Source organism: Bicyclus anynana, chromosome 2 (assembly GCF_947172395.1).
Source record: "Bicyclus anynana chromosome 2, ilBicAnyn1.1, whole genome shotgun sequence".
Lineage (NCBI taxonomy): Eukaryota > Metazoa > Arthropoda > Insecta > Lepidoptera > Nymphalidae > Bicyclus > Bicyclus anynana.
Window position 1 is genome coordinate 11577708 of NC_069084.1, and position 14477 is coordinate 11592184.

The 14477-nt window shown below is 35.4% G+C and overlaps 1 protein-coding gene across 4 annotated transcripts; it reads right to left on the minus strand.

The window, feature by feature from the left end:
• Nucleotides 1-321: 321 nt before the first annotated feature.
• On the minus strand, nt 322-14231 carry LOC112054160 (zinc finger protein 431). 4 transcript variants are annotated; one of them, XM_052885729.1, is made up of 15 exons: nt 13935-14227; nt 13618-13749; nt 9159-9587; nt 8950-9072; nt 8681-8766; nt 8399-8473; nt 7528-7684; nt 7040-7161; nt 6539-6602; nt 6243-6265; nt 6076-6166; nt 5271-5393; nt 4256-4366; nt 2127-2242; nt 322-1415 (listed from the first exon to the last, which is right to left on the minus strand). In XM_052885729.1, exons 1-15 carry the CDS (start codon nt 14040-14042, stop codon nt 1205-1207), a joined length of 1971 nt encoding a protein of 656 aa, XP_052741689.1. In that variant the 5' UTR covers nt 14043-14227; the 3' UTR covers nt 322-1204. The 4 variants fall into 4 exon arrangements, 3 of the variants coding, with proteins under 3 accessions (XP_052741689.1, XP_052741687.1, XP_023949613.2); XM_052885727.1 differs by having other exon boundaries at nt 8642-8766; XR_008251481.1 differs by lacking the exons at nt 322-1415; nt 2127-2242; nt 4256-4366; ... (7 more) ...; nt 8681-8766; nt 8950-9072 and adding an exon at nt 9742-11381 and having other exon boundaries at nt 9449-9587; nt 13935-14231.
• Between the last annotated feature and the right edge of the window lie 246 nt (nt 14232-14477).

Consider the following 14477-nt stretch of genomic DNA (forward strand, 5'->3'; position numbering starts at 1 on the left):
TTTGTTGTCCGTGTGCATTAAATATCACGTGTCTCAAACGTTGAAGATAAAACATCGTGAGGAAACCTGCACACCAGAGAATTTTCTTAACTCTCTGCGTGTGTGAAGTCTACCAATCCGTATTGGGCCAGCGTGGTGGACTATTGGCCCGGCCAGCGTGGTTGACTATTGACCCAACCCCTCTCATTCTGAGCGGAGACTCGAGCTCAACAGTGAACCGAATAAGGGTAAATAATGATGAGACTAAATTTTTAATCACAGACAGACACGTTAATTTTATTTATATGTATTGATTTAAGGAATGAAATTAAAATGAAACTATAAAGACAACAATGTATTTTTAATTCAGTCAATATCACAAATAAATTAATGCAAAAGTATATCAGAAATTTAATTACTTAATTAATTCTTAAAATCACTCAACGACCACGGGAATGCGAATTGGGTTGCCGTAATAATTATTACCGCAAACTAAACGCAACAGCTACTTACAGCATTAAAAAATGTAAAATCCGAAATAAAAAAAATGTAACTTGGTCACCCTAGTGATTTTTCAAAACTATTCATATTAGTTTAGATAATTAGGTAATGTATTGCGTTTTATTTGCGTTACCATTTGCGCTTTATCTTTTAATTGCGGGACACTTATGATATGCGGGCGACGGGAGGGGAAGGACTTCGCTGGTATGTAGTCGTGCGCGCGGGCATCACTACCCCCTCCCGACCCCCGCGGACCATCGGGAGTGTTACGTCGTCTAGGTCCTTAAAGAAGTTTTTGGGACGGGATTCTAGATATCTGTGGGGGTCGACAAACTACGGCGCGCCCGTGGTTTGTTGCAAAAATAGGTTCATTTCCATTAGGGGTAATTTCTTTGTGAATGTTTTTTTTGTTTTATCTTTCAAAATAGGCTTGGGCTTGGATGCCAATTTTCACGGCGTCTCGCTGTACCGTGGTAGAATGAGGGAGCGACTAGATTGAAATACTTAATAAATAATTTGCATGCCAAATTGGCAAGATACATTTACCATCTACATCTACCGACCACCTGTATATATAATGCATGTATCTGCAAATAAATAAATTGATTGATTGATTGAATAGTTTCTGTGCTCTCCGAGGTATATTCGGTAAAAACACGTTTTACGAAACGAAATTTACGAAGTTCTAAGAAACTTAGTAATTATGAGGTAGATGTTTTCATATCTAGGGGTACTTTTGGTAACCGATTGTTAAGTAACCTAAATTATTATCACCATCTTGCGATACAGTCACCGCCGCCGTATCTACTGCTACAGTTGAGGATTCAATTACCGTTACCATACTTTTAGATTTAGACAATGTTGTATTGTCTTCTGTTTCTACCTCTTCGGCTGCTATGCTTGCATTTACCTCTTCCTTCTTATATCGTCTATTTCTGTAAACAAATTTGTTTATTACTATACATCATAAAGCAGGTATATCATGCGTCAACGACATAATATTATCTCGTAAAAAGAACACATAATGTCAACCAATAGCCGCGAAATCAAAAATATCGCTCTTTTTCTTCACATCGCTCCCTTATCTAAGGATAATAACTTTTTCTCTTCATTATAATATGAAGTCGTCGATTTTAAGAGTGTGCAATATGGAATTTGGTGGTTACAAATGGTTCTAGATCTCAGATTCTAGAAAAGTTAGGAGCCTGATATTTGGGTAAATGATATTTCAAAGTGTTAGCTTCCTTATGACTGTACAAAATACACAATTTGTAAAACTTTTCTCGATAGTTTATTTTTTTGAAAAATAAATGTTTTGCTCACATTTTGCTTTCAATCTCAGGAAAAGCAAACTTATTTTCTTAAATCTTTGTTTTGTATAGAAAATTAGGTATATATCTTGAACGTGGCCATTTTGTTTTTCGTTATGTTGTTTAATTTACTTGCAATTAGGTAAAAATGGTTTTGGCGCTCACATCATAAAATTTGCGTCGCGCGTCAATCGCTCCGTGCTTTTCACTCACGTGAAAGTCATAATTCGGCGTCTCGCTTGCGCTTCGAATTTTATCCATATCGTACCGACGTGCTGCGCGCTCTTAAAAGAGCATAACTAAACTAATTTTGATTTTTTTGACCACATTACTTACCGTTTTGGATATGGTTGCATGAGATGGAATGTCCTATAGTGCAGCTTCATACTATTGTTCTGCGTGAAACGTTTGTCGCACAGCGTGCAGCCGTAAGGCTTTTCTCCAGTGTGGGTCTGAAATGTGATTATCGGTTATATATCTCACTGCAGGGCAGCGTCGAAATAAAATCGAAAAGGAGATGGTCCATTCCAGGTCCACTCTTGTATCCTAGTTACATTAAAATTTAAAAAATACAAGGTATTTTTTAAAACCTAAATAAGTGAATAAATGTACCTAACTAAATAAAAAGAAATAAATGAAATTAAAACCAAAGTTTTTCAGTTATATCAAGATGGCACCCTCAAAGCTTATGACATGACATTTGACATCAAACGTCAAAACGACAACTGCATTGAAAATGTCATCAATCCGCCATTGTTACCCGTAATAGTGTTGCATTTCTTGGGAAAGAATGAATATTATTTCGAAAGAATTAAAGTAAATTCGTAGATTTGTATAATCGAAAATACTTAAAAATTTCATTTTCTTTTATTTCTGCCAGGTACAATGACTGGTCCTGGGCTTCATACAATTTTGGAACATCTCCTTTATTCTACTAATTTACACGCGAAAATTTGTACGGATGTTTGTTACTCTTTAACTCCGCAACTATTGAACCGATTTGGCTGAAATTTGAAATGGAAATCGATTTCCATCCCGGAAAAATCCATGGTTCCCGAGGGATTTCTGAAAAACTAAATTACACGCGGACGAAGTCGCGGGCGTCTGCTTGTTAGCAAATAAACCCTGACATGTGTTGAAAGCAGAAATATAGTAAACGCACTATACTGTGCTTTATAAGATATTCGCCATAAGGCCGCTTTGTTTCAGTGACTTATCGTTACTTAAGAATATGATACTTTTAGCAGATATGGTTTACAAACAATAAGAAAACAAATGTCGAACTAAGGTTGTCACAATATTTATCAGGACAACTTAATTAACAAATCAAACTGTACCCAAAATAAGACCCTAGAATGGCGGAGAATGACCTTGAGCGGAGTCCACGCACTTGTGAACGTTGTGTGTAGGGTTAAGGGGCCCCTTGACAGTTAACAAACACTCCCCTTTTCCACTCAAGTCACTGCCCCCGCCTATCCCAAGTAATCCATAAAGAATAACACAACAAGAAATGTGGATGGCTCGAACGCCACGAGCATACTGAGGTCGAATACGACGGGCGCCTTATATCGCAAGTCGTTCCCGCCAACCCATCGCTACCCCTCTCAAACTCCCCACTCTACGAAAATAAGTCGCGCCATCTGACGTCATTTCCGTCTCAGACTACTATTTCCTACAATACATGCGTGTGTCGTGTGTCAGATATTGATATCGTCACTAGCAACGCAACTCACTACCGCGTGCCGCTTGAGCCCCACGCTGGAGTGGAACTGCTTGCCGCACGTCTCTCACGGGTGCAGCCGCTCGCGTGTGTCGTGTGTCAGATATTGATATCGTCACTAGCAACGCAACTCACTACCGCGTGCCGCTTGAGCCCCACGCTGGAGTGGAACTGCTTGCCGCACGTCTCGCACGGGTGCAGCCGCTCGCGTGTGTCGTGTGTCTGATATTGATATCGTCACTAGCAACGCAACTCACTACCGCGTGCCGCTTGAGCCCCACGCTGGAGTGGAACTGCTTGCCGCACGTCTCGCACGGGTGCAGCCGCTCGCGTGTGTCGTGTGTCTGATATTGATATCGTCACTAGCAACGCAACTCACTACCGCGTGCCGCTTGAGCCCCACGCTGGAGTGGAACTGCTTGCCGCACGTCTCTCACGAGTGCAGCCGCTCGCGTGTGTCGTGTGTCAGATATTGATATCGTCACTAGCAACGCAACTCACTACCGCGTGCCGCTTGAGCCCCACGCTGGAGTGGAACTGCTTGCCGCACGTCTCGCACGGGTGCAGCCGCTCGCGTGTGTCGTGTGTCAGATATTGATATCGTCACTAGCAACGCAACTCACTACCGCGTGCCGCTTGAGCCCCACGCTGGAGTGGAACTGCTTGCCGCACGTCTCTCACGGGTGCAGCCGCTCGCGTGTGTCGTGTGTCAGATATTGATATCGTCACTAGCAACGCAACTCACTACCGCGTGCCGCTTGAGCCCCACGCTGGAGTGGAACTGCTTGCCGCACGTCTCGCACGGGTGCAGCCGCTCGCGGGTATGCATATTTTGATGAGCCGTCACGCTGCCAGGCTGGAACAGTATTCATAGATTAGATATGGCAAGGATTGGATGAAGTCAGGACGAGACAGAGGAAAATGGAAACTGCTGGAGGAGGCCTATACCCAAGACAATGGGATTCATACAAACATAATATAAAAAGAAAATTCTATTGTATAATTAATTTGTATCAATGTATGAAGTAAATAAGGACTTTATTATTGTTATGATACGGCAAAGCTGCCTACAGTGTTATATTATATTAGTTCATTACAAAACACGGCTAAAACTCACGTGACACACATATACAGATACTTTAAATTCTAAAAAAGTATGATTTTTCATAAGAGACATGTACCAAAATGGCCCTTTATTATTTATAATTTATAAGCAGGTCGATAGTATTTTTTACGAATAGAAGATACAAATTGCTGTTAGGAAAATTTTTGGTACCCGCACTAGTTAGATAATAAACATAGACAATACAGTAAAAGTGTTCAAAACAGCCAATGAATACACCTGGAATTGCATTCATATCTGGTGTAAGCTGTCAATATCATGTAATATTGTCAAATGTCAATAAGACACAAGTTAAAAGGAAACATTAAATCGTAGACAGAGAAACATTAAACAAAAAAATCCTTAAATATACCTTAAACGCCTGATACGAACGCTACTACGCGTTACTGACAATCTGTCAAGGTGTGAGTTAGAAACATTTTGCCATGATAAAAATTCTTATTTAATGTTGTCAGCTAATTGTATAATTAAAAAATATACATTTATTTTAAAAAATTGCAGTTTAAGCTTTATATTTTATGTTCTTTTAAGATAAAAATGATTTTTTCTGCTTAGTTGACACTCGGAATAAAAGCCTAGCCTCCATACAAAATTGGGACATGTATATTGTATTGGGACATAGATAATATAGACTAACCGCCAAAGAAGCGCCACAAATTTCGCAGATGTGCCTCTCGTTGGGCGCGAAGAACGACGTGCGCGGATGCTCAGAGAGGTGGTGCTTCATACACGCCGCTTGTGTCTCGAAGTGTTTTCCACACTAATGGTAAATTTCATTAATGTTAATATTTACAGAATTTGTGATTGACACTACCTACAATAGATAAAAAACTCAACTCACGTGAACTTATCTAGATATACATATTTTCAATGGCATCAAAGGTTTGGATGGATCCATAATCTTAATTGACAATGTAAAGTGACATTACAGAATTTAAACGACGTTAATTTTAGGCAATATACGAGTACCCTTGGATTTTGAACAGCAGGAATAAATACTTAATCCTAATAAAATTTAGAATATAAAGTAACTAAGCGGTCATATTTATAGACATGGATTAAGATTTAAACCTCAATTTACTTCAAAGTAATATACCTATACTAAAGCCATACTCGAGGAATACTGTTTACCAACAAACAAATTAAAAATGAGGGTATAAATCGCTAGTAATTTCATACCTTATAATAATTATAATTAACTTGTTATTAAATTAATGAAAATAAATTTGATTAATAAGCCTAAAACAACTAGATATAGTATTTTGAATAATATTTTATAAAAAACTTATGAAATGACATCCGTTTTCTACCCTCATTTCTAATTTGTTTGTTAGTAAAACAGTACTCCTCGTGTATGGCTTTAGTATAGTGATTTTAGTCTAGCAATCCGACAATTTTGCGTGAGTTGGAAAGCAGTATTGCAATATAAAGTGTTAGCATACTTGATGGCACGTCGTAGGTTTCGTTCTGGCCCTCCGAATTCTTCTGAACTTCTTTTTCTGCGGTTTGAAAATGTCCTCGTTTGACCTCTTTCTAAAAATACATTTATTACATACATACATTTAATAATAATAATACATGTATAACAGTTTGACAAAAAATCACTTACTTATCTCTTAATCTGCTTGTGATCTGAAACAAAATGAGACGATTTTTAGATATAAGCGCTAACGTCAGTGGCTTATCGATCATGTTTTGACTGTCGCAATTTTAGACCAGTAGCCTTAAGATACCATCACATGAATTTTGAAACGAAAGAAAAACAAATGATAGCAGCGGAATCGAAAACATCGCTCTCTCTTTCGTACAATCGCAATGAAATGTCGTGGTGCGCATCTTAGGCCCACACGCGTGTCATAGAGCATAATAGACCTGTCTTCAGAGAAATTGTAATTAAAATCTTACCTTTGCCTTTAATACTTTTCCTAAAATTTTCCGTGGTTGTGCGTCTTCGTGATTTCTTTCATCACTGGAACAAACAAATCTTGATTAGATATTATATATAACGTAATGTGATATTAAAACGGTTCTTCGATGCAGCTTTAGCATTGCTACTGGCTGAGCTATGTCAGTAACTTTGGTTCTTCTGCGGATCGCCTCATTACCGATTCCATCACATACCTACAGATACTCCGAGCATAGCATTGCTCGCAAATGAGGCGGAGGATAGTTAAGGATCAAGTCTTGGACTTTTGTCTTTAGGCACTGACGAATTTTGACGAAATAATGTTGAGTATAGGATTCAGCTTTTCATCTTCTTCTAGATATCGGATATACCTAACTGAATCTAATGATACGCCATAAAATATTGAAACCCATCGACCCGTGTCAAGGAATGATTTACAACTGAGCGAATTAAAATGACTCGCCTAACTTCAACAATCAAGTAAAATATAATTAACTTACTCATAGCCTTCAGAATGCATCGCCGAGTGAAATAGGTGTTCATCGTAAGCCTTTCTAGTCTCAAAGCGGATATCGCATCGCTCGCAAAACGTGTCCACTTCTTCATCGTCACCGGGGCTTTCCTGAAAGAGGGAATAAAACGTATGCAGGTTATCTAACTTACCAATAAACTACCCTTCATAGCATAATGAACGCTATTTTAAGTCTTTGACAGACACAAAATTATAGATTAGAATCTGTTGACCATTCTGTTTTTCTATACGTTCTATACATACGAGTATATTATAAAGAGGTAAAGTTTGTAGTATTGGTAGGGGTTAACAACATTTGTTTCGTGACATGGCGATATAATGTCGAAAAAGGCGGCGAGATTCAAAATTTGGCTCTCACTCGCTGCGATGGAACGAAAAAGTTAGCGACACGTAAGAAAAATGTAGACTTCTATTTCATATTGGCCATTCTAGGCCGGCAGTGCTAAAAATACTTACAATATCATTCTCAGCTTCATCGTTGACAACATTGAAGCAGTGTTTGACTCTCTTATGCATGTGCAGTCCCATCTCACTGACAAACGACGAGCCGCACAGCGTGCACAGGTGCTCGCTTCTGTGCGTGCGCAGGTGAGTGTAGTATGTTGAGAAGTGTCTGGAAATAGAATGATAAGCCTCAGCAAATTGTTTTTCAATCTGTCAACTGCCGGAAGCCTCGGGCGGGTCGCTAATAACTGTTCTGTAGAAATCTACCAGCCCACCCGAGAGCCGCGTCGAATAAACGAGACAAGAACGATGGACAGACTTAAAAGGTCGATGGACAAGGTGCTAAATAAAGGGTCAAGGGTTAAATAGAGGACATGAAAAAGTAATTTACTGTAGCTATCAAATATCTAACAATAATAAGAAAGAAATATCCATGCTAATATTATAAATGCGAAATTATATCACACTGCCTGTTTGTTTGTTACTTTTTCACGGCGAAGCCACTGATCCAACTTGGATGATAATTGGCATAGAGAAATATTGGACCTCGAAGCAGAACATAGGCTACTTTTTATTCCGGAAAAATGTATGGTTCCCACGGGACTTTTAACATAATAATAACACAACGGAGTCGCAGGCGTTTGTTAGTCAGATATTGTTTCAACATCGATTGCTAAAGCTGTTTCAGTCGATTGAATGTTACACAGCCCTGGAGCTAATAGGCCCAAGATTCGAAAATCTACGATTTCTTAGAATGCCCACACTATTATCTCTTTTTGTGTTGATTAAGTGGCTTTCATCTCACGATATAGGGTTACGATTAGTTTCGCCATTGATTGATACCCAATCTGTAGCACCATTGCCTTAATGTTAGTTTTATTACCTGAATTCCTCATTGCAGTGCACACATTTTTTCGTGATTCCACTGTGATAGATATCATGAAGCAACGCTGTGTTTCTGAAAGTATACATACATAATTTGAAATTACAATGCAAGATTCACTGAATTCCTTGTTTGTAGTAACAGTAAATTATTCGTATCTTAACAAACCATATCAATGAATTTGTTAGTTCTTTCAATGACATTTCAAACTTTCAACGCTTGTTAGTAAAAAAAATAACTCACTCCAGAGGACAGACCAATCCACATCGCAGACACTCGTACCTAATGTAATGTTGACGAATATGTTTCTTGAGATGACAATTCCATTTGAATCGCATTCGACAGAAACGGCACTCCACAGATCCAGACTGTTGGGAAATTGAACATTTGAAATACATAAACAGAATCAGGTGTTATAAGTTCCTCCAGTACGGGTGTTACTTACATTGATTATTTATATTGTTTTATAATAATTTTCATGTTTATATTTAATTTTAATTATTTATGTTTAATCGATTTTAAGAAATCTTATTTCTGTTACAAGTACATACCTGATTGTGTGTAAGCTTTCGATGTCTTTTTAACATTTCCTCCTTGGAGAAGCCTTTGAAACAATCAGTGCATTTGAAAGCAGCAATCATATACTTTTCACTCTCGGCTCTTTGTCTGAATTCCTTAAAATTAAGCAATTGAATTCATTGAAATATTGTAAGCTAACTTAGTTCATAATTTTAAACACCGAAAACACCGAAAACTTTACCTTTATAGCTTCCTCTTCAGATAATCTCTTTTTACTCCAATGTTTGCTATTGAGTAGCCGACTCCGTTTTAAAGTATATTCACCTTTATTCTTTTCATTACAATTATCTTCAGCATCTTCTATCTCAATTTTTACTGCTTCTATATCTTCAACTGTTTTTTCTTGAACTATTGTAGATTTAGTATCTGAATCGGTATCATCATCAAAACTTGGATATACATCGTCATTTCGATCCACGTCAGGATCATCGAAACAAGCGATTTCTACGTTCTCTATTTTTGTAAATCTTTGGTCATGTTGAATTGTTTCTTCTTTTATAGCAAGATCATCTTCCGTTGAAAATATTTTCACTACATTATATTTCAGAGCGAGATTTGAGAGTGATGAGAGGTTTGTAAAATCTAACTTGTAAATGGCTTCATAAGAAATCTAAAAGTTAATATCTCCAATAATAATTAATATTTAACATGAAAAACAATAAAATTAATATATGTAATTATTATACTTTCAGAAATATTTGTTAAAATGATAAATTGTGAAACTGAATAATAATAGACTTGAAGTTGTTTGTGACATTTATTACCTTGATTATACATTAATTTTACAATTATACATGAAGCATAATAGATAGTACAATATACTACACATTTTGACACATTTTATAATGATAAAGCGTTTATGACTAGACAAGACTAGAGTAGACTGAATTATACTAATGATGTTATAACTATATTAAGATTTTCGAATACAGAAGCTTTAATCAGTATCGAGATCATCTTGCAGACTCATTTCGCCATGTTTAGATATCGCATATCTAAATTTCATTTGCGATACATCCAGAGTCTTCATCAAAAATTGTTGACAAACTTTCATGTCTTTACCAGCGTGATTTATATAATATTCATAAGTGATATTCCTCATAAATGTAGATCCTTGACGGCGGCCGATGCTTTTTGGCCTAATACACGAAATCAACCAATCTTGCTGCTCTGTTTTATCCATTTCCCAGTAACGTTTATGAATAATCATCCTGTCTATTTCCGTTAATCTAGTAGAACATTTATTACCACACTTTTTGTGACAAGGACTTGGTTTCACGCCTTTCTTAAAAGGGTATTTTCTTCGGTTACGTTTTCCTACGACGTGAGATTGTTCCACTTGTAATAGACTCAAAGTTTCTTTAGCATCTATACTTTCTGTAACAGGTTCAGGCGCAGTTTCAAAATATTCTTGAGATGTAGTTGGTAGCACACTATGAATGTTCGGAGCAAGCTGATTTTTAGAAGTGATTCTTACTTTGTTAGCTATTTTATTTTTATTTATAAATGAACTTCCAGCTTGTACTAAGTTATTACTTTGAATTGAACCATCAGTTTTTTCTGAATTAGTTTCAATGAACACTTCAGATTCACAATTATATATTGGAACTGATTTGTTTATTATCAATTTGTCAATTTCATTTGGACACAATTGTGTATTAATTTTTTCGGTGTCAAGACAAGAGGCAAAATTTTGTGAAACGTCCTGAGGTTCATCCACTGAATCAACATTAACATTTAAGTGATTCGTTTTTGTAACATCTACATCAGATTCTATAACATATTCAATTACAGGTGCCTGAGATGAGTCTGGTAATTCGGTAGCTATACTATCAATATCGTTGTCTGTTGACAGATCCATGTTGTTTTCTATGTATTCTATATTAGATTCATCAAACACTTGAGATATACTGGGCAAATCACCATAAAGTATCGAAGATGAATCATTGTCATCTAACACGTCCAAATTCTCTGCTAGATTTGAATCAAGTCCTTCAAGTTCTATATCAGATTCAAGCAATGTTTGATTTACACTGGGCAAGTCAGAAATAACTATAGGTAATTGATCCTTTATCGTTATATTTTTTACAATCTGGTTTTTAATATTTTTTGAAACATCTGCATCAGTTTCCATATTTGATTCTCGAAGTGCTTGAAATTGATCAGCAGAATCATCAGAAATTTTATCCAAAGGTGTACTCTCAATTATTGTTTCATCTTCAAGTACTACATCAAGATTATTAATGAAAAATGAGTCAATTTCTACAGGATCAGTGTTGTTGAATTCATTATTTAGAACTGGAAGTTCTGGTATATTTATCTCAGAGTTTAAGAATGGATTTTCAACTTCAGATTCTTGTGGTGTCAGTTTAGAAGAAAACTTCGACAGTTCTAGTATCCCAGCCTAAAACAAACCAATTTTTTATTATCTATATGTGAACCAAAATGAACTCTCGTATAATTTATTAAGAAATGTGGCTTAGTTTAAATATATTTTTTTAGTTTAAGTGTGATAATTTAACTGAATTTCATAACAGGTAAATCTGAATTGCTACTATTAAGAATATATTATTTTTTAAAAAACAAAAAGAAATAGCTAGTACGATAATAGCTAAAATAAAAATATAAAAAAAATTAGCAAAGGATTTCTAGGATAAAAAAAAATTTAAAATGGAAATAAACCCCTAAACAATATTTTGGCTTGTTTTACGCTAGATAATAGAATAAGAATACAACAAACTAATGGAGCAATATTTGGATAATAATAAGTAATCTTTAAGACATGAAAATTAAAAAAAAAACATCAACAAAGACCATAAAGAAAGTGACTCATTTATAATTTATGTTCTAAAAGAACCTTTATTAGAGGCTTATTTGTAATTAACTTTATTTTTATTCTAATAATATAAACTTATCATAACTCTTTGGTTCAATGTAATCAGTATAAAATAACTAAAGAAGGATAAAACAAACAATAAGATAACTTTGGTCAAATAAATTGGTTTATAAATTGGAAATGAAGGTAAGTCAAGTGTACTTGATTAAAATATGTATAATTTCCGTTCCAGGCCCCTAACATAGAAACTATAAATTAGGTCAGTATTACATGTATATTATTATCAGTGATGATTCAGATATTTGATCACTAACAATGGGCTTCATAAAAAGCTAAGTCAATAGCAAATAGAGTTATCAGACAGATTATTGATATGTGATATAAAATCATAATTACTGGCATCAACTACGAAGTTTCATACCATTAAACCTAAACAACAACTACATTTAACCACATAAGTAGCATCAATCACTTATTTCATGATGAGAAAAGACATATTGTCGACCAATATCACTATTATTGGTCTACAATGTGTCTTTTAGTCTTCACAAGATATCTTGTGAGATTTTTTGATTTACATGCCACACATCAAAAAATCTTAAACAACACAAGTAGGCCCTGCATGCAACCAACCAATGGTGGGTGACTTGTCCCAGTCCCATCTCTTTTGTCCCAACACAATGAAAGAGATACCCATATTTCCGGTTTCAGCACTATTGGTTAATATTTGTCTAATTTTCTTCATGAGATATGTCATTGGACGCATGTTAGGCCTACATATGTACTACCTTGAAGTTAAAATGTTATGTTGATATATGCCATTCTAATGATGGCAACTCAACATAAACCTGCATAGGTCAAGTGCCAACATCATGTAAATTTTCACCTTAATTTATAAAGAGCTAACAACAAATTAGTTGAACAATTAGCAGATATCATTCTCATGAAATAGATTTTTTAATAACTTAAAAACATTAACTATACTAAAGTCAAACTCGATGTAGAATATTTATCAACAAACAAATCAAAAATGAAGGTAGAGAATGCATGTCATTTCATACCCGATTTTTTATTATACTTGCGGACGCCCGCTTCGTCCGCATGGAAATCAATGTAAACTTTCAACCCTCATTTCACCACTTTAGGGGTTGAATTTTAAAAATTCTTGAATCACATATTTCAAGCACTATTTCACCTTTTTTCAAAAAGTACCCTATGTTTTGCTCCAAGGTCCCATTTACCATTATACTAAAATTCATCTTGATCAGTTCTGCCATTTGCCATTTATAATTTTAGTATAGATTGATGTTTTTCATTTTTGTCAAGGAATTCCTTAACCCTACATCTAGTGGTACAAGTACTGGACTTTGCTTTTCTTTCTACCACCCGATGGACCCGGCACCCGAACAGTGAATTCATATTTGTCTCCTTTTTCATAAAATATCTAATTCTTCTAAGCATATTAATCAAATTTATTATCATTATTTTAGTAACCAAGTAATTAAAATTATTATGAAGTGTAAATCAAGTGATATACACTCTCATTTTTAATTTGTTTGTTTATAAACATTCCACATAGTTTGGCTTTTCATAGTAAAGTTTCAAAGGAATTGTTGAAGTAGAATACACCTTGTTGCAAAAATCTCCCTGTTAATGAAATGGACCCGGCACCCACACAGTGAATCAAAGAATGCTTAGACATTCATTTCCAGTCTCATCTTTGTCTTATTCATTATTGCGTTTCTAAATAATAATAACATACAGGTTTGTATAGTTTCAGTGTATAACAGTATAATTGACTTACTTGGCCTTTGCTCAACATATCCTTCAGTACTTTTTGCCCCACATAGCATTTTTCTTTAAATTTGTGAAATTTATGCAACAATGTAGCACATTCAAAGCAGAAGTAATGTGGTAGCTCATCTGTTTCACTCACCTATAAAATAAAACAATAACAATTTAAATTCAAAATACAATACTAACTCCTCAGTCCAATGCAGGCAGGTATATCCACTGGGCTATCACGGCTCCCTACTGGAAACTATCAAGTGAAGTTAAAAATCTCAGCCTGGACTGTCGGCACACTGCAGAACTATTACATTATACGTATTTTGTACTTACTTTTAACGCTAAAACTTCTTCGTAAAATGATTTCAATTGAAATTGTTCGTAATTGTAAACTTTTGCTTCGGTACGTAAACATATCCGGCATATTTTTAACTCAGACATAGTAAATTAGTTTCAGTATTATTGTTATTGTAATCTTTACTAGACAAACAAGGTAATTTCAAGGCACGAAATAAATAGTGGAATGAGAGAACCTCTCTAAAATTATAACACTTTTAATTCAATAATTTCAATACAATTTGAATGCACTTGAAATGTCAATATTATTGATATTTTTATCATAGACTATAGAACTTTAGTGAGGGCATAAGCTATAGGACATAGAGTACAGGATTTCCGACAGTGTGGTATCCAGTAACCTCAGACAAACTATATAGTGACCTGCCCAAGATAAATAGTCTAATGCGTTTTTGGAAACTGTTTCAATATTGTAATCGTTTGCGTCGTGCAAAAAGCTCCCTAAAAATGCCAGTTTATTATGTTGAAAGGCATAAAAAACGGTTAACAACTTCTAGTTTACAAAAACATGAAGTTACG

Excerpts from the sequence above, each read along its gene's own strand:
- LOC112054160 (XM_052885727.1), bottom strand. The coding sequence starts at position 14,042 with ATGTCTGAGTTAAAAATATGCCGGATATGTTTACGTACCGAAGCAAAA. Across the intron at positions 13,750-13,934 it reads AAGAAGTTTTAGCGTTAAAA|GTGAGTGAAACAGATGAGCT; the intron begins GTAAGTACAAAA and ends TTTATTTTATAG. Across the intron at positions 7,162-7,527 it reads ATGAAGCTGAGAATGATATT|GAAAGCCCCGGTGACGATGA; the intron begins GTAAGTATTTTT and ends TCCCTCTTTCAG.